This window comes from Boleophthalmus pectinirostris, unplaced genomic scaffold (genome assembly GCF_026225935.1).
Source record: "Boleophthalmus pectinirostris isolate CB_2022bp ecotype Guang Dong unplaced genomic scaffold, ASM2622593v1 HiC_scaffold_22, whole genome shotgun sequence".
Taxonomy (NCBI): domain Eukaryota; kingdom Metazoa; phylum Chordata; class Actinopteri; order Gobiiformes; family Gobiidae; genus Boleophthalmus; species Boleophthalmus pectinirostris.
This window is the reverse complement of record NW_026571190.1, coordinates 41147678-41173748: the sequence shown is the minus strand read 5'-3', so window position 1 is coordinate 41173748 and position 26071 is coordinate 41147678. Positions and strand designations below refer to the sequence as shown.

Here is a 26071-nt window from a genome sequence, read left to right as displayed (position 1 = left end):
TTGTAAAATGTGCTGAGTAGAAATGAAGTGGATTTGGAAAAATGTATTTAAACATCACATTTTTATTTTCCTGTGATCAGTCTGAGCGTTCATGGTCCCTGTAACATCGATCTTTGGAATTTCAATTAAGAACGAAAAACAATAAAATGGGAAAACAGTTTGTTATTTCATTATTCCATTTTAGTGTAAAAAAACACACACAAAAAAACACACAAAAAACAAAACAAAAAACAAATAACACCAATCAAAAACAATCTCTGTGCCTATTTTATGTTGATATTTTATTCTCTCTGGTTTATTTACCCTGAAGTTCTGCTGCTCAGCGCCGTGACCATGGATCTATAACAAAAACTATTTTTATTCTAGTTCTCTGGAGTCAACTGAGCAAAGGAAAGTTTATCGCTGCTACTTTTTTCTCGTCAGTTCAACAATGACTTTCTAAGACGCGAAAATAAACACGTTGCTATAAAAGAAGAGACAAGTTTTCAGATTTTCAGGTGAATCCTTCAGCAGCAGAACGTCCAAAATAAACCAGAGAGAATAAAATATCTAAATTAAAATAGGCACTGAGCCGGTTTTTGTGCAGTATTTCATTTCTGTGTATTTTTTTTTTTATACTGAAATGACAAATTAAATCTGATTCTGATTTTTTGATTGGTTTTATTTGAAATAAACTTTGAATTAAATACTGGAAATGGAGGTCGAAATCTGTTTTGTTTTGTTTTTTTGTTTTTTTTGACACTAAAACGGAAAAATGAAATAACAAACTGTTTTCCCATTTTATTGTTTTTCGTTCTTAATTAAAATTCAAAAGAACAAATGGTACATGGACCGTTCATGGTCGTGTTTAGAAGATTGATTTTACAAAAAGGTGAAAGAGACTAACTGAAAAACTGTTGGCTAATGCTAACGCTAGTGCTAATGCTAACGCTAGTGCTAATGCTAACGCTAGTGCTAATGCTAACGCTAGTGCTAATGCTCATGTTATTTGAGACTTGTTTAACATCACTTGTCGTCGTTCCATCTAAATGAAATTTTTTTGGACAGAATTTCAAAATAAAAAACTGGGACATCCCCATTTTTTTTTATTTTTTTGGTGATTGGTAATAACAATATTAGGAAACGAGTGCGTAATTAAGAAAAATTGTTCTGGACTTGGCTCTAATGTGAGTCAATATAATCACATTTTCTTTGAGTTTTGGTCGTTTTTAAGCAGATTTTCTGTATTTTACCAAAACAAATCACAATGTGTGTCTCTGTTTACTGTTGGCAGGGATCAAGATTGGTCAGAAACAGGGACATTTCTTTAAAAAAAAAAAAAAACTGGGACAAATCAGTGGTTTTGTATAAATCTGCAGGGACAAGAGACACAGACTCAAAACTGGGACTGTCCCAGGGAAACAGGGACGACTGGAATCTGTGTGTCATTCGTTCATTCGCTTTTCAAGATAAAACCAAAAATAAGAAAATGAAAAAACAACAGTTTTCTTCATTATTTGTCTCCAAAAACAGAAAATGATTTGTTTTTTCAGTTTTAGATTTTGTTTAAATGAAAAATGGAAAAAACAGATAACGATTGTTTCCCGTTTACGTGACGCTGGACTGAACCAGGACCGAACCAGGTCTGGGGCCAGACCGGGACCAAACCAGGACAGACCAGGACTGAGACTGGGAACAGGACCAGGACAGAGACCAGGACTGAGACCGGGACCAGACCGGAACTGAGACCAAGACTGAGGCCGGAACCAGACCAGGACCAGACAGGGACTGAGTCTGGGACCAGGATTGAGACCTGGACCAAACCAGAACTGAGACCAGAACTGAGACAAGGACCAGACCGGGACTGAGACCGGGAACAGGACCAGGACTGAGACTAGGACTAAAGCCGGGACCAGACCGGGACTGAGAGCAGGACTGAGACAAGGACCAGACCGGGACTGAGACTGGGAACAGGACCAGGACTGAGACCAGGACTGAGGCCGGGACCAGACCAGGACTGAAAAGAGTTTAGTCCTGGTCCAGTCCTGGTTCAGTCCGTATGCGGTGTAAAAGTCCAGCATTGCAGTTTAAGTCACGTAAACGGGAAACGAATCTTTATCCGTTTTTTCATTTTGAAAATAGCTGTTTTTTCGTTTTCTCATTTTTGGTTTTATTTTGACAAACGAATGAACAAACGACACACAGATCGTCTGGTCACCCTACGTTCGCTTCACACCCCCAGAGAATGTTGATGACGTCATCCGCGAAGTACCAGCCCTTTCAACAGACACGTTTTCTTTACAATTGAATGTTCCGCGTTAGTTCTTTACAGATCTTGCAGTGGCGTGGTGACGTTCGACCCCGGATCTGCTCTGCTGGACCCGTTCGACTGACTCTTCTGAGCCAGATAATCCTTGTAGTTCCTGGTGAGGAGCGTGTAGAGGAAAGGGTTGATGCAGCTGTTGCCGTACGTCAAACAAGTCACAAAAAAGTTGATGTAATTGTGCGCGGCCGGCGTCAGGGCCCTCAGCAGCTCCGGAGAGAAGAGTTTGGTGAGCTGCCAACTCCAAAACGGTAAAAAGCAGGCCCAGTACGCGACGACGATGCTAAAAATCATCGATACCACTTTCTGTTTGAGTCCTCGTCGTCGTGCGGAGCGGTTGGTCGCCCCCAGCTGCGCCTGAACCGCCCAGTACCTCCGAGCGAGCCCCATGTACAACGCCACGATCACCAAACCGGGAAGAAGAACGCTGGTGAGGAACAAAACCGTGATGTAAACTTTGAAAGCGTCCGGGGTCCACGTCGGGTAGCACATCCGCTTCACCAAACCGGCGATGTTCGGTTTCCCTTCGCGCAGTCGGATCATGATCATCATCGGCAGCGTCAGGACGAAGGACGTGCCCCAGATGAACCCGGCGACCATTTTGCGGTTTCGGGACGACGACCTGTGCGCGACGAAGGGTTTGGCGACCGCGCGGTATCGCTCGGCGCTCATGGCGACCAGGATGAAAACGCTGGCGTGCATCGTGAGGAGGTCGAGGCTTAAAAGAATCCGACAGCCGGCCTCCCCGAAGAGCCAGTCGTGGACGAAGTATGTGCAGACCACGAAGGGTATGGTGGAGAGGTACAGGAGGTCGGCCAACGCGAGGTTAACGATGTAAACGTACATGGAGCCGGTGCGTCTCAGAGCGGCCGACCTCGTTATGAGCAAAGTGTAGAGGTTTCCGACGACCCCGATGGCGCACATGACGGTCAGGGTGATGCCGAGGAGGGAGGTGACCCAGACCCCGCCTCCGCCCTGGGTCCCGCCGGCCTGGGTCCCGCCGGAGTCCTGGGTCGAGCCAGATCCAGATCCGGACTCGGGGCTCAGGGCTAGTCCGAGCTGTGGACCGTGGAGAGTGGCGTTAGGAGTGCAGTTCATTGGTTCATCAGCAAAAAGGCACCATCTACAAGCCAGATTTATATCGTTACTTCATGGTGTTCACAAAATAAAAATAATATTCAAAGTGTAAACTAATCTCACAATATTTCTAGCAGGTAAACAACAAAAAATGAAGTGTTAAAATTGACTCTCACAAATATTTACTTTAAAAAAATGTATTCATATTTTAAACATGTCAATAGAACAAAAAGATTGTATAAAATAAATATGAATCCAAGTCTGAACCAGGACTGAACTAGGACTAAATCAGACCTAAACCAGGACTGAACAAACTAGGACTAAAACAGACCTAAACCAGGACTGAAGTCCCTGAAATGGTTTTCACTTCACAGCTCTGCCTCAGGGTCTAAGAAATGCCAAAAGCTAGTGCAGCCTCTGCAGCTCAGTAAAGTAGTAAATTCTGGATGTTCTGAGTTTTCACTTGAGGCCTGGTCTGTCCTCGTACAACCCAAGTTCAGTTGTGATTTTTAAACCTGTCAGAACACAGGCTACATACAGTTCCTTTAAAAATAATTCTACTCAAGTAAAAGTACAGAGTATTTCATTACATTACTCAAATAAGAGGATTTGGGGGAAACCATGACTGAAGTAAAGGAAACTCTCTGAACACGTCTGATTTATCATTTGAGGTTAAAGTAATTGGAAAAGGACAAAACATTCTGTCTAGGCTGGGAAAAACAAATTTCAAAATTTCAAAAATTATAAATTTGTAAATCTAGAGTCCAGTTAATTATTCCTCCAGATCAATATATTGTACATTAATCCTGTTGTCCTGGCAACATCTGACATAATACTAACATAATACTCATATTTTTGCAGTGATCGATTCCTAAGTTTGTTAGAAGTTTTAGAGCAGACATGTCAAACTCAGGCCTGGGGGCCAAATTTGGCCCGCAATATAATTATATTTGGCCCGTGAGATCATATCAAATCTGTATTAGAGCTGCTGCCGCACACAGATCGACTGTAGAGACATGATTTATTTAAAATGTTATTATTTTATATTCTGTTTGTTCTGGATTCAATGTTTAAGCAAAACTATTATTAAACATTTATTTTAATAAGAAAAGATTTAACATTACAGATCTGGAAAGAAGAGAAAACATACAGATGTTGACATTTTTCAATAAATATTTAATTTTCCCACGACTTAGTCCCAGTTTTTTATTTTGGCCCAATGTGAATTTGAGTTTGACACCTTTAAAATAATACTACTCAAGCAAAAGTACTTCAAAATTATTTCATGAAATTCGTCAAATAAGAGGATTTGGGGGAAACCATGACAGAATTTACTTCAGTCATGTTAACTCTCTGAACACGTCTAATATCATTTGAGGTTAAAGTAACTGAAAAAGACAAAACATTAAATAATGCACAAAATCTGGTCTTTCCAGGTTAGGAAAAATGAATTCTCAAATAAAAAAAAAATGGTAAATTTGTAAATCTTGAGTCAAGTTAATTATTCCTGCAGATCAATATAATGTACTTTAATCCTGATGTAATACAAATATAATACTAATATTTCTGCAGTGATTGATTCCAGCGTTTGATAGAAGTTTTAGATCAGACGTGTCAAACTCAGGCTACAGAGACATGATTTATTTAAAATTTTATTATTATTTTATATTCTGTTTGTTCTGGATTCAATGTTTAAACAAAACTATTATTAAACATTTATTTTAATAAGAAAAGATTTAACATGATCTTATCTCGAAAGAAGAGAAAACATGCAGATGTTGTTAAAATTTTTCAATAAATATTTAGTTTGGTTTTTAATTTTGACCTCTGAATTTGAGTTTGACAGGTCTGATTTAGAGTCTAAAAAAAGCATAAAACTCACCAGTTTTACTCAATATTTACAAACATGAAAACCTTGTCCACAGTAAAACTTTTACGTACATTTATTTGTCTTTATTATTTCGAGATTTGTTCCCTGAACCAAAATCTGATCCGAGTTTATTTTCCAGAAGAACCTGACGTTTTTTAAATGAATTTCTATGATTTCAAAGAAAAAAATAAAAAGAAATTGAAGTTGCAAGTTGTATTGTGTAACTTTTCTGTTTGAGGGTTCGCCAGATCTCCGTGGAAGTGTTATTACTCTGTGTGGAATGTTTCACAGTACGGCTTTATTAAACCTTTCTATCTCCAAAACGGGTCAAGTTACAGGTCAGATCTGCGGAGAGGCGACCACATTTACAGTCAGAACGAGCTACAAAAACCACCACATTCCAGACAGAGCAATGACGTATCCATAGAAACAAGCCAGAAACTAGAAAAGTTACGTAATGCACCTTTAAAAGGAGTACTGGAACCTCCGTGAAAACTCCAATAAAAAAAAACCAAAAAGTTAAAAAGTTCTACAATCACAACTGAACCTGTGTCTCCAGATCCAAGTTTGGCTCAAGTTTGGCTCATTCTGTTTTCCGATTGGATAAAATTTAACACATTTTTAAGTGAATTTCCAATAAAACGAAAGACAAACCGACCTTGGGCATTAGAAAAGAGGTGAAAAAGCGTTTATCTCCCGTTATCCCTTCGGGCTCTTCGAAAGCGGTCGCTCGCTCCTGCGTCTCTGGCACAGTTTTTGGTACGAACGCAAAAGATTTCGGGTTATTCTCGGTGCGATTTCGAGCATCTCCATGGCGACCCGGGGTTATCCATTCAAGTTCGTTCACAAATTTAAACGTGAAAATGCCGTCTTTATTTCTTTTTCTAACTCTGTCTTAGTCGCGTCTCGATTCGCCATGATGGAAGTCCTCAGGCGCTGGAACCCGGAGCGCTCGGTTTGACAGTTTTTTGGGGGTTTGTCCGTCCTTTGACCCGCCCCTTTTTGTCGAACGTATGCGCGGTCTTTAACGCCGAGGTGAAAACTGCTGTAGATATATTACCCCGACCTCAAAGCACCGCAGTGTGGCTTTACTCACCCAGCAGAGAGCTCCTGACACGGCCGTGGCAAGTGACACCAGATATGTCCCTGCGAGGTATGGAAACGGACGCGGTCAGAGTCTGGGCACGGTTTTAGTCCAGACCGAGACCGAGACCTGTCCGAGACCACAGGGCCCCGAGACCAGGACAAGACCAAGACAGGGCCCCGAGACCAGGACGAGATCAAGACAGGGCCTCAAGACCAGGACAGACCGAGACCTGTCCGAGACCACAAGGCCCGAGACCAGGACAAGACCAAGACAGGGCCCGAGACCAGGACGAAGACAGACCTGTCCGAGACCACAGGGCCCCGAGACCAGGACAAGACCAAGACAGGGCCCCGAGACCAGGACAAGACCAAGACAGGGCCTCAAGACCAGGACAAGACCGAGACCTGTCCGAGACCACAAGGCCCCGAGACCAGGACAAGACCAAGACAGGGCCCCGAGACCAGGACAAGACCAAGACAGGGCCTCAAGACCAGGACAAGACCGAGACCTGTCCGAGACCACAAGGCCCGAGACAGGACACCAAGACAGACAAGACAGGGCTGAGGACCGAGACCTGTCCGAGACACAAGGCCCCGAGACCAGGACAAGACCAAGACAGGGCCGAGACCAGGACAAGACCGAGACCTCTGAGGGCTGAGACCGAGACAAGACCGAGACTTTTAACGTTCGAGACGGAGACAAGACCGAGACCACGGCCCATCGAGACCAGACTGAGACAAGACCAAGACTTTTAAAGACCAAAACAAGACCGAGACCTCTGAGGGCTGAGACCGGGACAAGACCAAGACTTTTAAAGATCAAGACCATTTTCTACAATTATTTGTATTTTACTGTTATTGTGGCACATTTATATCAATCTTTTTATAGATTTATTTCCATTTAATTTGATAAATGTCAATTTAAGTTTAAAATAAACCACACAAACTGTACTTGCACTGAAACACTCTGTGCCCCTTTTTTGGCCCCTCACCCACAGTTTGAGAACCTCTTCTTTAAGAGAACTTCCTCTGGCATTTTACACAAAACTGTGAAGAAAATGGGTAGGATTTTTAAACCTGTTATTTCAAGTTCCTAACTGGAGTTAGACCTCAAGTCCGTGACAAGACCGAGTCCAAATGCAGTCTAGTCTGAGACGAGACCAAGACCAGTCTGGACTACGACACTAAGTCTAGGATCGTCTAGGATCCAAAATCAGATGCTAATTGATAGTGTGGTAGTACTCCAGGCTGGTCTCAAGACTGCTTTTTACGATCTTGATCTCGTCTTGGACTTGGTCTTGTCTCAGACTCGAGGTTTGACACTCGTTGAGTTTGATCATATTTCATCACGGTCGGTAAACGTGCAGAGTGTAGTAAATATCACTGCAAAACCAGTAGGAGAATGGAACTGTAAATGTTATGAACTTGAAAAAAACACTTTTTTTTTACAGTTTTCTGTAAAGTGCCAGTGGAAGTTCTCTTAAAAAAACGGGTTCTCAACCTGTGGGTACAGTACAGTTCAGAGTCCTGCAGGGCACCCACAGGCAGGTTTTAACGTTCTGGAATTTTACGGACGGGTAAGCAGGCAGGTAGGCTAGTAATTACACACGGGCTGGTCAGGACTAAGTCAGGACTAAACCAGGACTACACCTGGACTAATCTTGGACTAAAGAGAGAGAAAACCCCCAGTCTGTGGCGCACGGTGTCCACAAAGCGCAGCACTTACCTCCATGTGGCGCAGAACTCTGCTCCGGTCACTGACGGTCTACGCGGGCGCACCTCCGGGCCTGTCCCAACAGTGAATCCTGCTTCACTTCTGGTTTAGTCCTGTTTTAGTTCTGTTTTAGTCCTGGTTTAGTCCTGGTTTCAGTCCTGGGTTAGTCCTGGTTCAGTCCATGTCATGTGCGGCGCAAAAGTCCGGCACCTTGATCAGTGTTTCTTCTGCTCAGTAAATAAAACCTGTGAAGTTTTGACAGTTGAGTCTCGTCTGTCAATTCGTGTTCTGAAGAAATAGAAACAGATTCATTTCATTTCATGATTATAATTCTTGAAGTCGTAACTTTTCAGTTCATATTCTGATGGATGCTTCAGTTAGAAAGTTTTTAATCTGTTTGTTAGTTATCATGGGCACGGGCCGGTAACAGGTAGAATGTTAACAGGTCTGGGCGGCTGCGGGTTTAACTTTGATATAATCTCGGGTTAACGGGCCAGTGCGGTGCTGAACTGTGCTGGTGCGGGCGGGTGTGGGTCTGGACCCGTACAGGACTTTGGTACTGTTTGCTTGGCTTATTTTAAGCCTAAATAAACATTAACCAGATCAAATGGAGATATATATCAATGTTTATTTATTTATTTTATAAATCTATGTGCCAAAAACAGTAAAATACAAATAAATGTAGGAAATGACAAAGATGGTCTTGATTTGGTCTCGAGGGGCTGTGGTCTTGGTCTTTTCTCGGTCTCAACCTTTAAAAGTCTCGGTCTCGTCTTGGTCTCGGCCCTCAGAGGTCTCAGTCTTTAAAAGTCTTGGTCTTGTCTCAGTTTTTGAGAAAGAAACGTTATGACACGAGTTAAATCTCACAATTTAGCGTCATATAAAATCTTTAAATCTTTAAATCGAAATGTAATTAGCCGCATTTTAAGTCGCGGCATTTTAATTTACATTTTTACAATAATTAATCAAATAACCACATCATAAAAACAATAATATTTCATTGTGCACATATTTATTAAAATAAAGAACTTGGCCTTTTGTATGGACATGTGTTCTGACGCTCCACCACCAGAGGGCAGTGTTCCACCGTGTAACACCCAGAGAGACTTTACAACAGCGTCTATCTGTACAATTACAATCTTGAACTTTCTTTTTTAGAATAACAGCACACTGGTAGTAACATTTAAAATATTATAAAACACAGAAAAGGTGAAAAAGTACATCATATAGTAGTTAAAAGAGCAATAAAAATTAACGGTAGAAAACTTTTTGACGACGTTTACTCCAAAAACTCTCAGTATTTTCAGTGTGGAAGAGTCGTGTGTTGTTGATCGATCGGCTTTCAAAATTATTCTGTATTTCTGTGTAACTGACCCAACGTGCACTCACAAGACGACACCTGCAGGGGGAGCTCAGGCAAAAAACACTGTGCAGAAAAAAAAGGAGGCACTAACCGGAGGCACTGCTCTGTCTGAGGCTTTGTTAGACTCTAAACTGAGTTTTATTTTAACACAGTTTGACCAGAAAGAAGTGACTCATCTGGAACGAGTGCCATTTGTTTTTCAATATAAAACCAAAAATAAGAAAATGAAAAAAAAAAAAAAAAAAAAATTTCATTATTTGTCTCCAAAACCAAAATGAAAAAACAGATGACAATTTGTTTTTTCAGTTTTCGATTTCGTGTTTTCCCGTTTCTGTGACTTAAACTGTGATGCCGGACTAAACCAGGACTAAACCAGGACTAAACCAGGGACTAAACCAGGACTGAAACCAGGACTGAACCAGGACTAAACCCTAGGACTGAACCAGGACTAAACCAGGACTAACCAGGACTGAAGGGACTGAACCACTAAACCGGGACTGAACCAGGGACTGAACCGGGACTAAACCAGGGACTGAACCGGGACTAGACTGGGACTGGAAACCGGGACTGAACCGGGACTAAACCGGGACTACTGAACCGGACTGAACCGGGACTGAACCGGGACTGGACTGAACCAGGAACTGAACCAGGACTAAACCAGGACTGAACCAGGACTGAACCAGGACTGAAACCAGGGACTGAACGGGACCACTGAACCAGGACTGGACTACCAGGACTGAACCAGGACTAAACCAGGACTGGACCAGGACTGGACCAGGACTGAACCATTTTCAGTCCTGGTCGGGTCCCAGTCTCAGTCCCGGTCTCAATCACGGTCAGGTCCCAGTCTCAGTCTCAGTCCTGGTCCTGTTCCCAGTCTCAGTCCTGGTCTCAATTCTGGTCTGGTCCCGGCCTCGGTCCCGGTCTCAGTTCCGGTCCTGTTCTCGGTCTCAGTCCTGGCCTCAGTCTTGGTCTGATCCCAGTCTAAGTCCTGGTTTCAGTCCCGGTCTGGTTCCGGTCTGGTCCTGGACCTGGTTCAGTCCTGGTTTAGTCCTGGTTTAGTCCTGGTTCAGTCCTGGTCTAGTCCTGGTTCAGTCCTGGTTCAGTCCTGGTTCAGTCCTGGTTTAGTCCTGGTTCAGTCCTGGTTCAGTCCTGGTTCAGTCCTGGTTTAGTCCTGGTTCAGTCCTGGTTTAGTCCTGGTTTAGTCCTGGTTCAGTCCTGGTTCAGTCCTGGTTTAGTCCTGGTTCAGTCCTGGTTAGTCCTGGTTTTTTTCCTGGTTCCAGTTGGTTTCAGTTTAAAGTCAGTCAAAATCAAAAACTGAATCATTATCTGTTTTTTTCATTTTGGTTTTGGAGACAAATAATGAAGAAAACTGTAGTTTATTAATGAACAAACGACACACGGATTATTCTGCCATAGACAAACGTGTTGAACCCCCCGGAGTGACGTGTTTATGATTTCAATAAAAATAATAACAACACTACAGTGAGATTATTTGAACAGTGTGCGTCTTGTGTGTTCAGGTTGGTTGATGTTGTGTTCGTTCTGAGGGAGGTACAAAGGTCAGAGGAGTCGAGGAGAAACTGGCTGCGGCCCGAGTTCGTCTTTACTCCGGGACTCCCAGAGGTCAGAGGTCAGAGGTCGCACAAGCCGCCGTCTCATCGATGTCTGTGTTTGAACAAGGCTTCCACTGAAACGACACAAAACACACGACAGAAAAGTAAGAAACAGACAAAACGAAGCAGTTTAATCCACGTATCATTCGTTCATTCGTTTTTCAATATAAAACCAAAAATAAGAAAATGAAAAACCAACAGTTTTCTTCATTATTTGTCTCCAAAAACAAAATGAAAAAACAAATAGCGATTTGCTTTTTCAGTTTTTGATTTTGTGTTTAAATGAAAAATGAAAAAAAAACAGATAACGGCCGTTTCCCGTTTACGTGACTTCAGTGACTGGATACAGACTGAACCAGGACTGATCCAGGACCAGGACCAGAGCGGGACCAGAGCTGGGACTCCGAGCCTCAGCTTCGAGATCCGGCCCGGCCGTGGGATCTGAGCCTCCGGTCTGGTCCCGGTCTCAGTTCCAGTCTGGTCTCGGTCTCAGTCTGGTCCCAGTCTCAGTCCTGATCTCAGTATCGGTCTGATCCCAGTCTGGTCCTGGTCTCAGTCCCGCTCTGGTCCCGATCTAGACCTGGTCTCAGTCCCGGTCTGGTTCTGGTCTAGACCTGGTTTCAGTCCCGGTCTGGTTCTGGTCTGGTCCCGGACCTGGTTCAGTCCGTATGCGGTGCAAAAGTCCGGCATCGCAGTCACAGAAGTCACGTAAACAGGAAACGGCCGTTATCTGTTTTTTTCCATTTTTCATTTAAACACAAAATCGAAAACTGAAAAAATGAATCATTATCTGTTTTTTTCATTTTGGTTTTGGAGACAAATAATGAAGAAAACTGTTGTTCTTTTGTTTTCTTATTTGAAAAACGAATGAACGAACGACACACAGATTCAGTTTAAAGGTCCGGTTTGTCTGAATGAATCATTCTGAATTAAATAGTACTAAAGTACTAGTAAGAAAATAGTACTTCTGTATCTCCATGATGAATAAAAGTTTATTCCTGCCGCTGTCAGGGTGCACGTCTGTCTTTGAGCCATTTAAAGTTTAAAGGGACAGTCAATATGTTCTGTCCACTGGTGTCTGGTTAAGGTTAGGTAAGGCGTTGGTCTAGGGCTGTGGACCCCTTGTTGGGTGTCCAATATTTTACTCTTTTAATTTTAAACATGTGGATCTCTGTGTTGGGTGTCCTACTCCATACTGGGTTAGATTCAGACCCCTGTGTTGGGCTTTGTATCTTGTAGGACCAAGTTTAAGCAATATGCCCCTCACTATCTGGTTAAGTTTAGGCACAGACCCCAGCATCTGGTTAAGTTTAGGCAAGTCAGGGCGGCTCACTGGTCGCCTACGTTTGGAGGGCGGAGCCTGTGCTTTCTCAGGACGGGCGGGGGGATGAGCAATAGTCGGCCTTTCATAGTTTCTGGTCTGTGATTGTCAGAACTATTGTGTAATGGATGTTCCAAAACCCAAACTGTGCTTATGTGTTATTAGGTTCTTTTTTCAGACCTAGACTGTTATTTCATACGTGACAGTTTCGACTGCTCACTAGCGTCTTCCTCAGAGTCTCGTGATGTTGCTGTGACGTGTCCGGTCAGCTGATTTAAACAGGTTTTGGTGCTGTCTTCCCACCGGTGGAGGCAGGACGACAGCGCCACCTGCAGTCCCAGTTCCTCAGGACAGTATCCCAGGTGTGTGAGAGTAAAAAAGCCCCTCGTCCCGGTTTACAGTCCTGTGGGCACGTTTCTGTATTTCGATTGCTTCTTTAATCCAGCGGCGATGTTTGTTTTCCTCTGTCCCAATGATGTTTGCTCCGTCCCCGTCCATAACGTGGTTCTCTCTTTTACAATGGTCAGAAACGGCCGATTTGAGTTGTTCCTGTTCTGCTTTGTGTTTTGTTGCTCGTGTTTCGCCTTCATTGTTTCCTTCTCGCATTCTCTTCTATGTTTCTGTCTTTCGTGGACTGAACGCCCTCCCTGTTTCCCCGATGTGTGTTTTATTGCAGGACATGCAGGGTATTTCATATATTACATTACATTTATGCTCCGGTTCTATTTTGTCTTTCGGGTGGACGAAATGATTCTGTCCTGAGGAAGTGGGACTGAAGGTGGCGCTGTCGTCCTGCCTCCACCGGTGGGAAGACAGAGACAAAACCTGTTTAAATCATCTGACCAGACACGTCACAGCAACATCACGTGACTCTGAGGAAGACGCTAGTGAGTAGTCAAAACTAGGGATGGGCATGATTAATCGATTAATCGATAATTGATCATTAAGAATTTCATCGATTACATTCATTTTAATCGACAAACTGAATGTATGTTTGTGTGTCGTGACCAAACAGGTGTGTACATGTGTCTCTGCATCAGAAGGAGCGAGACACAAACAGTGGGTCAGTCTGTAACGAACCGAAGCACAAATGTGGATTTAACCATGGATTTGTAGAAGAAATTCCACACTTTCCGTTGCGTTGGGACAAGTGTGAGTCCATGTGCACAGTGGATAAAGCAGCACATATGTTTCTGTGTCCAGTGGAAAAAGTTTTTCCAGGTGAGAGTCGCTCAATGTGGATGACGAGGCCCCGCCCCCCTCCCCCCGTACGCTGTCCTGGTTTTGACAAACACAAATCTGGTCACACTGACCTGTATTCACCTGAGTCATGTCTTTTAATCCAACACAAGTTGAACCACATCAGCGACACAAGAGCTGGAGTTTTATCTTCACTTAGTTTATGTAAATTAGTGATGTGGTTTTAAGTTTTGTTTCTGTGAGATTTGAACAAAACTGAATTAAACACATTATAATGTCAAACAGCTGATGTGGATCTAGAGTCGTTATGTTTATATGTCGTAAAGTTGAATTTATTTATGCAGATTAGTGCAGATAGTCATAATAATGATGATCATTTTAATATAAAAACGTTAATGATTAATCGATAATCGATCGTTAATTCTTCCGACGATCGATTAAGAAAATTTCATCAAATGCCCGTCCCTAGTCGAAACTGTCAGGTGTGAAATAACACTGTAGGTCTGCAAAAAGAACCTAATAACACAGAATATCGGAAGAACAAATGAATCTTATTGGGCCAAACTGCGCTTGTTTATGAGCAGAAGATACAATGTGAAAAGAGTTATTTTGCATGAGACGGACTCTTTCATGACGTGGACTCCTCTTACTCGTGTACTCCTGGGGGGACATGGGCGCGTTTATGACCTCGTTGAACGTCTGGACCCACTCCTGTTGCTCCGCCTCCGTCTCGCAGGTGAACAGGAAGCAGCGCTCGGGCGTTTCGATGGTGACGCCGTGTGACCAGGCGCCGTTGCAGTGCGTGCCGGACGGGAGCCCCGCCGAGGCGCTGTAGCCGTGGTCCTTGTTCCCCAGAAACACCTCTCCTTTGGCAAACGCGTCCTGCAAGGGAAACAAATGAAAATGCTGTATTCTCTGAGCTAAGTCACCCCCCCCTTCAGAGCGCCGTCACAACACAAGCAGTTCACATCAGGTTCAGTTTTGTGTCGTGTTTTTGTGTATTTATGGAGAGTTGTCGTGTGGGTGCGCGGGGGACGTGGGCTTGTGGGCAGCTAAACGTAAAGAGGGTTTGAACAGGGCACAAGAGAGATCGCTAGATTACTCAAACATGCATGGGTGACTCTAAAACCTCTTCAGAAATGTTTTTGATGAGGGAACGGCAGCCTCTCGCTCTCCGCAGTGTAACGCAGGGTTTTGTTCATCAAAAATGTGTCTGAATGTTTTTCTCGTCAGTCTACGTTGGAATATAAAGACAGTCGAGAGGGTTAGGGTTCAAATCTGCAGTGGTTGGACATTAAAATAGAGAAACTGGAAGAGCTCGGATTACTATTGTTACGTTTACACTGAGACGAATCACCGTGTCACCATATCAGAAATTTGAGTCCAGACACTTCGTTTCTGTGTCCGCAATCCTTCCACTCAGCTTTGAGCGTATTTGTTTACATTTGACAGAAATGAAACTTAAAACCTCATGGTTCATTTGCATAAACTGAGCGCTCAAAAAAAGCTTGTGGTTCAGCTTCTATCAGACTTAAAAAGGACACAGTGACTCAGTGGAATCTGAGTGTTCTTTTCTGTGACAGAGGCGTGTTCTGCTGATGGTGAGTCTGTTCTGTGTAAGTATTTCTAGCTCCGCTGTTTCCCGTTTGTCTCTGGTTTGTTTAAACTTTTTTCTGCAATAGCGTCACATGACGATGTCACGAACCCAGGTCAGATCAGATCTGTACGAACATGAATTCATGGGAGCTGGAGGCACCAGATCGTTCCGTCTCTGGAGCCGTTTTCAGTCAGATTAGTGTGAACGAACACTGCATCCACAACGAAAACAACTCAAATATGTACTGGAGTGGCGTGGCCAATTATTAACACTGTTATTATTATTATTACACTTGGGATAGAAAGAAACATAATTTTGATTTCTTTGTGTGCAGGGTTCCTACAGGTTTCTTCAAGTTAAATGATTTTACATTTTAAAATTCTTTAAAGTCTTTTTAAGACCTTTTTAAGACCAAAAATGTTATACCTATTTCATGTCCTATTTCATTGACCTACTGGCAAAGAAAAACAAAATTCTTGCATTTGTGTTCATTTATTTCTCAAACAAAAGAATATTGGAAAGTAGAGAAACTCCCCCATTACTCCAGAATGAAATGTGTTGCTCGGTAACGTAAAAACAAGATAACAACGTTAATCAACCTTTATGTTCTGGTGAGATTTTCTTTGGTTTTACGAGTTTCTGCTTCTGTCTTGTTGCTGCAGCTCGTGATCTTCAGTGACTTGTTCAGAGGATTCTGACCTGGGGCCCCCTGACCTGGAGCTGCGTTGTGTTCTCAATTATTGGTTCCGCCGCTCTTTATTTAGGCGACGTTATTTAACCAAATAATAACGGTTGACACATTAAACTTTTGAGGAGAAATGTGACAAGGATAAGTCACGTACTGCACAAATTTTAAGACCCAGATATAAAAATTCAGAACTTTTTCAAGACTTTTTAAGGTATTATTTACAAATTCATAGATAAGACTTTTTAAAACACGACAGGAGCCCTGTGTATGTGCAGTACATGTGAAGAAACTGACACTAAAGTTAACTCTGACTTTGAACTTTGAAAGCTCTAAAGTCGGTTTAGCTCAACACTTCCTCTTTACAAGACCCAGACTAACTTGTACTTCATTAACGAGCACACAGAAGTCAGTTTGTTGCGAGCGGCAGTCGCTGTGGTTCATTAGCGGGTCCCTCTGCCCTCGTCTGGGCCCCGGGAGCCGAGGAGATTGCACCGTGGCTCTGATCTCTTACATCAGGTCTGGGGGGCTAAAGGTTTGGCCCAGTCTCACCCCCACGGCTCGCCCCACGAAGAAGAACGCCGAGCCGGGCAGGACCAACCGCGACACTGGCCTCAGACGACCCCCGACAACACCGCCACACACTGAGCTGAAGAGGAGTTTAAAGGTGCACTATAAGGCTGTCAAAAGCATCGAAAATCAGACACTAATCGATATCAAAACCTAGTGTCAAAACTAGATCTGGGCCCGGTCAAGCAGAAGTAAACAACAAGACCAAAAATTCAAGTTAATGCATCTGATATAAAAATGTATTGAACAGATACATATGTACTCTAGTTTATGAAACTGTTGACCTTTTTTCTGTACCATTTTTGGTTCTAAAGTTCCATATGTTTTAAACAGACCATGTATGAAACATGGAACAAAAATTATTTCCCAAATCTCAAAGACCCAAAAATCATGTAAATAAATGGATGTATTTCATCATATCTTGTGTTATTCCATCTTTGAACTGTTGATGAAGGGACAGGATTTTTCAAAAAAAAAAAAAAAGTATTTAAAATGATAAAAATGTTCTTGGAAGGACTGACATATTTTATAGAAATAGTTTCCTTTCATTTTGAAGTAATATTAAAGTATTCGGAAGAGAAAAGCGACAAATGATGTAAAATCCTGCACCTTCTACTTGTTTGTACAATTTTCCCTCCGTTACTTTTCCCTCCGTTACCATGAACTTTCTTAATAAAAAATCTCATGAGTCAAAAAGTAAGAGGTTTTTCAACCTAATCTTGTCCCATATGGTAGAAAACTATATGAAGCAAATATTCAAACCAGTTTGTTAAGGATATGTAAGTGAGAACCAAGAGTTATCACTGTTTGGATTTATTGACCAAAAAAGTGCTGCATATTTCATTCCCTCCGTTACTGACATGAGTTTTTAAATTTGTTGTCAACAACTTGAAAGAATATCACAGGTTTAACTTGACCCTGTTGGAGTGTAACTCTTTCCTACATTCTGATACTTTACTTATTTCAATAGTTCCTCTAGTTTCTGAATAAGAGACATTTGAATGTCAAAAATCTGCTCCTGTTTCCCTCCATTACCACTTGACCGGACCCATACTGTAATATCCGGAGTATAAGCCGCTACTTTTTTCTCACACTTTGAACCCTGCGGCGACTAAAACGACCGTGGCGAAAATATGGACAGATTCTTTGTTTGGCACATGGTCCATTCATATACAGTCGCAGTCTCACTGTTTCGCTGATTTTTTTTTTTGCATGCCTTTTTTTTTTTTTTTACAGTGTATGAAGGCGTATTGTGTCCCTCCCCCTGCGTCCTGATTGGCTGTAGACCACTGTCAATCAATCTCCCCCGTGCCGTGTCTCCTGTACAGTACAGAATGTGTTCAGTTTGACACATTTACATAAATGTTGGATCTGTATCAGATTTGATTAATCTTGTCTAGTCCTGGTCTTAGTCCCGGTCTGAGTCCTGATCTCAGTCAGTCCTTGTCCCGGTCTCGGTCCTGGTCTCAGTTCTGGTCTCAGTTTTGGTCTCAGTCCTGGTCTGGTCCCGGACCTGGTTCAGTCCTGGTCTCAGTCTCGGTCTGGTCCTGGTTCAGTTCTGGTCTGGTCCCGGTCTGGTCCTGGTCTAGTCCTGGTCTCTGTCCCGTTCTCAGTCAGTCCTGGTCCCGGTCTCAGTCCCGGTCTCAGTCCTGGTCTCAGTCCCGGTCTGGTCCTGGTCTTGTCCTGGTGTTAGTCCTGGTCTGTTCCCAGTCTCAGTTCTGGTCTCAGTCCTGGTCTCAGGCCCGGTCTGGTCCTGGTCTTGTCCTGGTGTTAGTCCCGGTCTGGTCCCGGTCTCAGTCCTGGTCCTGTTCCCAGTTTCAGTTTTGGTCTCAGTCCTGGTCCTGCTCCCAGTCTCAGTTCTGGTCTCAGTTTTGGTCTCAGTTCCGGTCTGGTTCCGGTCCTGGTTCAGTCAGGTAAACAGGTTTTTTTCAATTTTTTAAACACAAAATCAAAAACTGAAAAAAACAAATCATTATCTGTTTTTTTCATTTTGGTTTTGGAGACAAATAACGAAGAAAATTGTTGTTTTTCTCATTTTCTTATTTTTGATTTTATATTGAAAAACGAATGAACGAACGACACACGGATTGTTTTTATTCTGCACTCTTCTCTCTCTCCGTTTTCTTTTTATGCTGATTATTTGTGTTTTGACTTCTTTGTATTCTAACTTTAATGTTTTTCTTATTCTTTGAAGCACTCAGAATGTACGACTTGTGCTTTACAAATAAACTCGCTTCGCCTTTAAGCAGCAAGAGCTCAGAATAACACAGCTCCTTTTTTTTATTCCGACGCCCGAGCTGCTCCAGAGTCTCTCCCTCCTCCACAGATCTTCACTTATTTACCATTTAAATCCATAGAGTGACAGAGGTCGTATATAAAGGCCGTTACGGAGGTGTGAAGTGACGCAGATCTGGCAGCTCCTCAGAAGGATGAGCTCATATCGTCGGGGCCATAAACGTAATGCGATTTCGCCAATGGGAAAACTCCTCCACAGCTCAGCCTCGATATCGGGCTGGATTTCGCAGAGCGGCTCGGAGCGGCGCTTCCGTACGAGAGCCGTTCGTTTAAAGACGAGGAGAGTCCATTACGCGTTCGGCGAAGTTATGAGGGAGTTTATAAATGACGAGATTAGAGATTGTATTTCCGACGGCTCGGCCAAACACGGGACACGCGTTTAAAACAGGACAAGGCCGATTTAAAACTAAACTTAGGGTGTTTTCACACCGACAGTATTTGTTGCACCAAACGGTCCATTCGAACCAAAAGTGGTTAGTTCGGTTCGTTTGCGTTGGTGTGAAAGCGTCAATCGGACTCGGACCCGAACCAAATCAAGTGGACCGAGACCTCGCAAAAAAAGGTGGTCTCGGTTCGCTTGAATCCGCACCAAATGACCAACTTTGGTGCGGTTCCTCTGGTGTGAACGCGAACCCGGGTCCAAACCATAGACAGTATGGACAAACGGACTATTCCAAATGCATCATGGGAGGGACACGCGTCTCCTCTGCCTGAAATGACGCTGTACGACTCCAGCGCAGTAACAGATTGTTGTCCAGACGCAGACGCGATTCATTTTCGAATTATTTTACCAACAAAGGCCAATACAGAGAATGTAACACACGAAGATCAGAGCAAGTATCAGTGTGCGAACGTGTGGCTCCAGAGTGAGTCAAAATTGGGGGTGCGTCCCCCTGTTCTGGACCTACACGCACAGAGACGACCCGGTGTTCCCCGTGATCACACAGCAACCAACATTTGTTATTTTAGGCTTTAATTAACCAAATAATTTCATGGCAATAGGCAATCGCCCATTCAATTGATACAACTTAAAAAAGTCCCTGTTTTTAGCCTAGTGTGAGAAATACAGTCGGACTAGATCCAAACCAGAGTCCTGAACCAGCGGGAGCAGCTCCAGTTCAGGCCGGGCTCAGAGGAGCTGGAGCGGGGAGCCTCGACCTGAGGAAGCGCTTTCCCCGGGAAGAACCAAATGCGCCAAGGACGGACGCTCAGAACAACATATAACAAACCAAACTGGACTCACGCTTCTGTCCGGATGCTGCACCACCTCGGAACCAGCCGCGGTTCTTGAGCGCGGAGAACCGGAGCAGCGCGCCCGGACCTGTAGTCCACAGCGCATTCTTGCTTTTCCCGCACAGAACCAGCGCGCAGACGACGGAACGTACCCGCTCAGACTCAGTCATTGCGCACTGGTCTTTCTCGCCACCGTTTGGAACCAGCACATGGAGGACAGAGCCTCCGGACCATCTGACCAACGAGCTTGTAACAGACCAAGGACCAGACCCCAGCCCCGTCCTGAGGAGCTGTTGGCTGCTGCTGCTTTACCCGAACTCTGGGCTGATGCGGGTGAGTTTGTACAAAGTTCTACATGTTGCTGTTTTATGAGTTCATGGTGATAATTTGAGATGAGGACGGCCCGTGGTATTAACAGGAACATCGGTGTTGATAACTGGAGTATCGCTGTTTTACCGGGGAAACAGAGACACGTCAATCAGTTTTGGTTCGTTTGCCGGTGTGAACGCGGACACACTGGAGTGTATTTGCTACATAATAACAATTTTATTGCCTGGTGCGGACCAAATAATCGAACTAGCGGTGTGAAAACGACCTTAAAGAGGAAATTAAAACTAAAAATAAAGTGCCCGACATAAATAAAGTAACCAACATGAATAAAGTGCCCGACATAAATAAAGTGCATGACATAAATAAAGTGTCCAACATAAAGTGCCTGACATAAATAAAGTGATCAACATAAATAAAGTGCCCGACATAAATAAAGTGCCCAACATAAATAAATAAAGTGCCTGACATAAATAAAGTGATCAACATAAATAAAGTGCCCAACATAAATAAATAAAGTGCCTGACATAAATAAAGTGCTCGACATAAATAAAGTGCCTGACATAAATAAAGTGATCAACATAAATAAAGTGCCCAACATAAATAAATAAAGTGCCTGACATAAATAAAGTGATCAACATAAATAAAATAAAGTGCCTGACATAAATAAAGTGCCCAAACATAAATAAATAAAGTGCCTGACATAAATAAAGTGATCAACATAAATAAATAAAGTGCCCGACATAAATAAAGTGCCCAACATAAATAAATAAAGTGCCTGACATAAATAAAGTGATCAACATAAATAAATAAAGTGCCTGACATAAATAAAGTGATCAACATAAATAAATAAAGTGCCCGACATAAATAAAGTGCCCAACATAAATAAATAAAGTGCCTGACATAAATAAAGTGCCCAACATAAATAAATAAAGTGCCTGACATAAATAAAGTGATCAACATAAATAAAGTGCTCCACATAAATAAAGTGCTCCACATAAATAAATAAAGTTAGCAACATAAATAAAGTGTCCAACATAAATAAAGTGACCGACATAAATAAATAAAGTGCCCGACAAAAATAAAGTGACCAACAAAAAATTCCTGACATAAATAAAGTGCCCAACATAAATAAAGTGCCCGACATAAAGTGCTTGACATAAATAAAGTGCCCAACATAAATAAAGTGCCTGACATAAATAAATAAAGTGCCCGATATAAATAAAGTGCCCGACATAAAAAAGTGCCCGACATAAATAAATAAAGTGCCTGACATAAATAAAGTGATCAACATAAATAAAGTGCTCGACATAAATAAAGTGCCCAACATAAATAAAGTGAGAAACTCCTCCACAGCTCAGCCTCGATATCGGGCTGGATTTCGCAGAGCGGCTCGGAGCGGCGCTTCCGTACGAGAGCCGTTCGTTTAAAGACGAGGAGAGTCCATTACGCGTTCGGCGAAGTTATGTGGGAGTTTATAAATGATGAGATTAGAGATTGTATTTCCTCTCGTGGCCCGAGCTCTTGTACGGAAACGACGGCTCAGCCAAACACGATACGTTTTTAAAACGGGACAAGACCGATTTAAAACTAAACTTAAACAGGAAATTAAAACTTGTCACCCCAAAGTCGTTCAGCATAAAACGATCTGAGCGTGAACGAGGTGGAGGAGAAGGAGATGGATTTTTTTGGTACGTCGCATTTTAAAAAGTAGAACCTGCTCTTGATTAACTCTTTCCCCGTTGGACTTCTACTAGGAACACCCCATACAAATATCCCATAGAGCAGGGGTGTCAAACTCATTTTGGTCCGGGGGCCGTATCCAACCTACTTTGATCCTAAAGGGGCCGGATCAGAAAACTCATGGCATATAAACCCCAAAAACAGCAATAAGTTCAAATATTTGTGCAGAGAAAGCAAATCTATTACAGAAATCTTTTTTAATTGATGAACTCTTTCTTTTACAAAATATTATAATATTATGAGAAAAAATACTATTTCAACACAATGTTTTAACATGAACTTGTATGTAAATAGGAATAGGTCAATTTTTCTTGGAAAATCCTGCACTCGGCTCCACTTTTCTATTTTTGATATTTTTTCTGATGAGGGTGTCACGATCAACAGTCAAAACGATCGTCCTTTAAGAGCGTTTGGAAAGAGACAAGTCTTCATTTGTGCTGCTCTGGTGGGAGGGGCCACGTACAGAGACGCTGGAGACGCTGCTGTGATAAACACCACAGAAAATTACCAATATGTTAATAGAAAATATGATTAAAATATTTTTGTAGAAAATCAGCCGAGGGCCACATTAAAGGTCTTGGGGGGCCGGATCCGGCCCCCGGGCCTTATATTTGACACCTGTGCCATAGAGCATAACTGCATAAAAGAAAACACACTTCCACGAGTGATTAGAAATGATTTTCACACTCATAAACTTAATTTAATCACAGACATATTTGTATCTCTGGAGACTTGAAACTCTGAACTCTTCATTTATGGATGTTTAAATGTGATTCAACTCATTTACAGGTTTATAACAGCTCACTGAAAATGAGAGGTGCAAAATCAAAAACAAAAAACTACATTCAGCATCTGATATTGACAGCAGCTGTGTGTGTCCTCTCTGCTCCACATTTGCATTTGATAAAAGCAGCAGTAGTTTTGTTTCTGGCCTAAACTGTGCTTAAGTTCATGTTTATTTATGGTCAGTATCGTGGATCAGACACAACAGTGTTTAGTGTTGTGCACGGGTGTAAACAAGAGCATATTTGTCACGTGTTGTGACTCTGGTGGTGCGTTCAGGGGCAGTTCGGCGTCACAAACACAGACAAATTATTCCGTAGATAAATACTGATGTGGTGCCACATATTAAGATATTTATCTGTCTGTAAATTGGATTAAAGGTTGTATGGAGGATTTTTTTTTGTTTCAAATTGTCAATGAAAGTTTAAAACACCATTACAGAGACGCAGCAGCTTTGTAATTATGATGACCAAAAAAAAGAAAGAAAATCTATCAACTGTGGACGTGTTGAGGCCAGATAAACATCAGCCAATAGAAAACGAGGCTGCCTCATTTTCTATTGGCTGTCAGGTTGTCAATCAAACTCCCTACGTTTCTAAGGTAACTATGCAGCCGTTCTTAGAGGCTTTTTCTAATTGTGGCTCTCTCGCAGTTCGCATAAAGTTTGTTGCGACGGCGGACGAGAATCCACCACCAGTTCGCCGCAAAAGAAAGTCGGTTTTTGAGGTCGCTGAAAGAAGAAGAGAAGGAGAAAAGGAGCGAAGACAAACTGAGGTGATTCTTGGAGATTCCTTCCAGCGATGGCGCGACTGAAGCGGACGAAGGGTCTAAAAACTGAGGTGTCGGTCTCTAAATTATGTCTAGAGGGAAATGTGGAGGAGGAAGGTGGTGTCACACATGCACTGCATTTGAAAAAGGACTGTCGCTGGATTTCTCTTTCCTTAAAAAAATCCTCTATACAACCTTTAAATTGACGCAATATAGAAAGTCTAAGCTTCATAACGAGCCCATATCGGCGAGATTTAGGCCAACGTGTCTCCGAGAGATCAACTGGTGGGGCCCTAGAGGAGGTGGAGGTGGTAGAGGAGGAGGAGGTTGGGGAGGTGGAGGAGACCAGGACTCACCAGAGGATCTTTGAAGTACATGAGGCGTCTCTGGTCCAGAGTGAACCAGCGCTTCTTAAAGCCTTCAGTTTGCTGCAGACACAAACACAGAGAGAGGTCAGAGGTCAGAGGTCAAACACAGGAGAGGAGACCGACTAACCAGTGCAGTGCTCCAGAAGTGAATAAAGAACTACTAAACCAGGACTAAACCAGGACTAAACCAGAACTAAACCAGGACTAAACCAGGACTAAACCAGGACTAAACCAGAACTAAACCAGGACTAAACCAGGACTAAACCAGGACTAAACCAGGTCTAAACCAGGTCTAAACCAGGACTAAACCAGGACTAAACCAGGACTAAACCAGGTCTAAACCAGGACTAAACCAGGACTAAACCAGGACTAAACCAGGTCTAAACCAGGATTAAAACCAGGACTAAACCAGGACTAAACCAGGTCTAAACCAGGATTAAACCAGGACTAAACCAGGACTAAACCACCAGGACTAAACCAGGACTAAACCAGGACTAAACCAGGACTAAACCAGGACTAAACCAGGTCTAAACCAGGATTAAACCAGGACTAAACCAGGACTAAACCAGGACTAAACCAGGACCAGGACTAAACCAGGACTAAACCAGGACTAAACCAGGTAAAACCAGGACTAAACCAGGACTAAACTAAACCAGGACTAAACCAGGACCCAGGACTAAACCAGGACTAAACCAGGACTAAACCAGGACTAAACCAGGACTAAACCAGGACTTCTCATCTCTCTCCTGACACTTGATTATAACAGATCGGACATAAGTTCCCACAGTTTTTTTCTAACATTTCGCACCAACTTTTAAAACATAACACATTCTTCGGCGTCTTCTTTGTTAAACAGCCGTTATCTGAGGTGATTCGGGGAGAGAAGCGTCTGGGGAGGGGGAGGCTTGGACATCTCGAGCTGCTGCCTCTTGAATAACCCCGCACAGATCCACAGAAAAGTAAAAGTAAACAGAAGACACTGACAGCTCTGGGGCCGCACACTCTCCTTTAAAACCCACACTTCACCTTAACGTTTTATCAGAAAATCTCTCCAGCAGAACTTTTAAAACCAGGAACGGAAAAGAAAACGTGTCTGTAAATCGCAAAATTAAGGCTGTGAATGAATTCGGTTTTAGAATAATTATTGTTTTTTCTGATCATATCAATCAACAGAATTGGAATTATGGGAGAAAAATCAGGTCTGTGTAACATTTGATCTTTTTCATTTCAAATAAGAACGAAAAACAATAAAATGGGAAAACAGTTTGTTATTTCATTTTCATTTTTAGTGTCGAAAAAAAAAAAAAAAACAAAAAAAAAAACAAAATTTTTTTTAAAACCTTTGATAATTTTTCATTTTAATTCAGTTTTATTTAATTTTAAAGTTTCAAAATAACAACAATCAAAAACAGTCAATCGGTAAGCCTATTTTAATTTTTTTGATATTTTTGTTAAATTGAAATAAACTTTAAATTAAATATTGTAAATAGAGGTCGAAATCACTAAAACTGAATAATGAAATAAACTGTTTTCCCATTTTTTGTTTTTCGTTCTTAATTGAAATTCAAAAGACCTAATTTTTGGTTGTTTTTTTTTGTGTGTGTTATTTGAAATAAACTTAAAATATAATATTGGAAATAGAGTTTAAAATCAGTTTTTTTGTTTGATACTAAAACGGAAAAATGAAATAACAAATGGTTAATAACAAAATAACTAAACTGTTTTCCCCATTTTATTGTTTTTCGTTCTTAGTTGTAAATTCAGAAGATCAAACGGTACACGGACCAAATCAGGGTCACGTTCTAATATTTCCATAAACTTGAATCTTACAGCTAAACATAAGGAGGGTTTGGACACATGTGGGACGGGAGATGAGCTGTTGACCTGAAGTAAACTGAAGAATAAAAGAATCCCCCCGGAGTTCTGTGGCAGTGGTTTTGTGGAAGGTCCGGCGCACTCACCCTGGGCCCGGTCTTCTCCATGTATCCCTCCTTTAGGAAGTTTCGCGTCAGTTTTGGCACCAGCTGAAAAGAAACAAAAAGAATTAAAGAAAAGCGTAATATTTAAACCTACTCGCCTTTATTTATTCTCACTTTCCCAAACGGGACTTTTCCCTCCGGACACTCGGGTCGCTACGAACAGTTTTACAGTTG

At 42.4% G+C, this 26071-nt stretch overlaps 2 protein-coding genes across 2 annotated transcripts in view; both read right to left on the bottom strand.

Moving 5' to 3' along the window:
• Positions 1-2305: 2305 nt before the first annotated feature.
• Positions 2306-3400, bottom strand: uts2r4 (urotensin-2 receptor 4). Its single transcript, XM_020941774.2, has one exon. It carries the CDS (start codon positions 3398-3400, stop codon positions 2306-2308), a length of 1095 nt encoding a protein of 364 aa, XP_020797433.1.
• A 7372-nt stretch (positions 3401-10772) lies between these two features.
• Positions 10773-26071, bottom strand: part of zgc:92360 (uncharacterized protein LOC436988 homolog) — a 39280-nt gene continuing 23981 nt past the window's right edge. The window contains exons 8-11 of the mRNA XM_020941772.2: positions 25880-25942; positions 23907-23978; positions 14200-14431; positions 10773-11102 (exon numbers count right to left, since the gene is read on the bottom strand). Of these exons, the coding sequence (XP_020797431.1) occupies positions 11071-11102; positions 14200-14431; positions 23907-23978; positions 25880-25942 (399 nt within the window). The 3' untranslated portion in view covers positions 10773-11070. The remainder of the gene's footprint in view (positions 11103-14199; positions 14432-23906; positions 23979-25879; positions 25943-26071) is intronic.

What these genes read in the sequence shown, in the direction of transcription:
- uts2r4 (XM_020941774.2), bottom strand. Translation starts at nt 3,400, where the DNA reads ATGAACTGCACTCCTAACGCCACTCTCCACGGTCCACAGCTCGGACTA.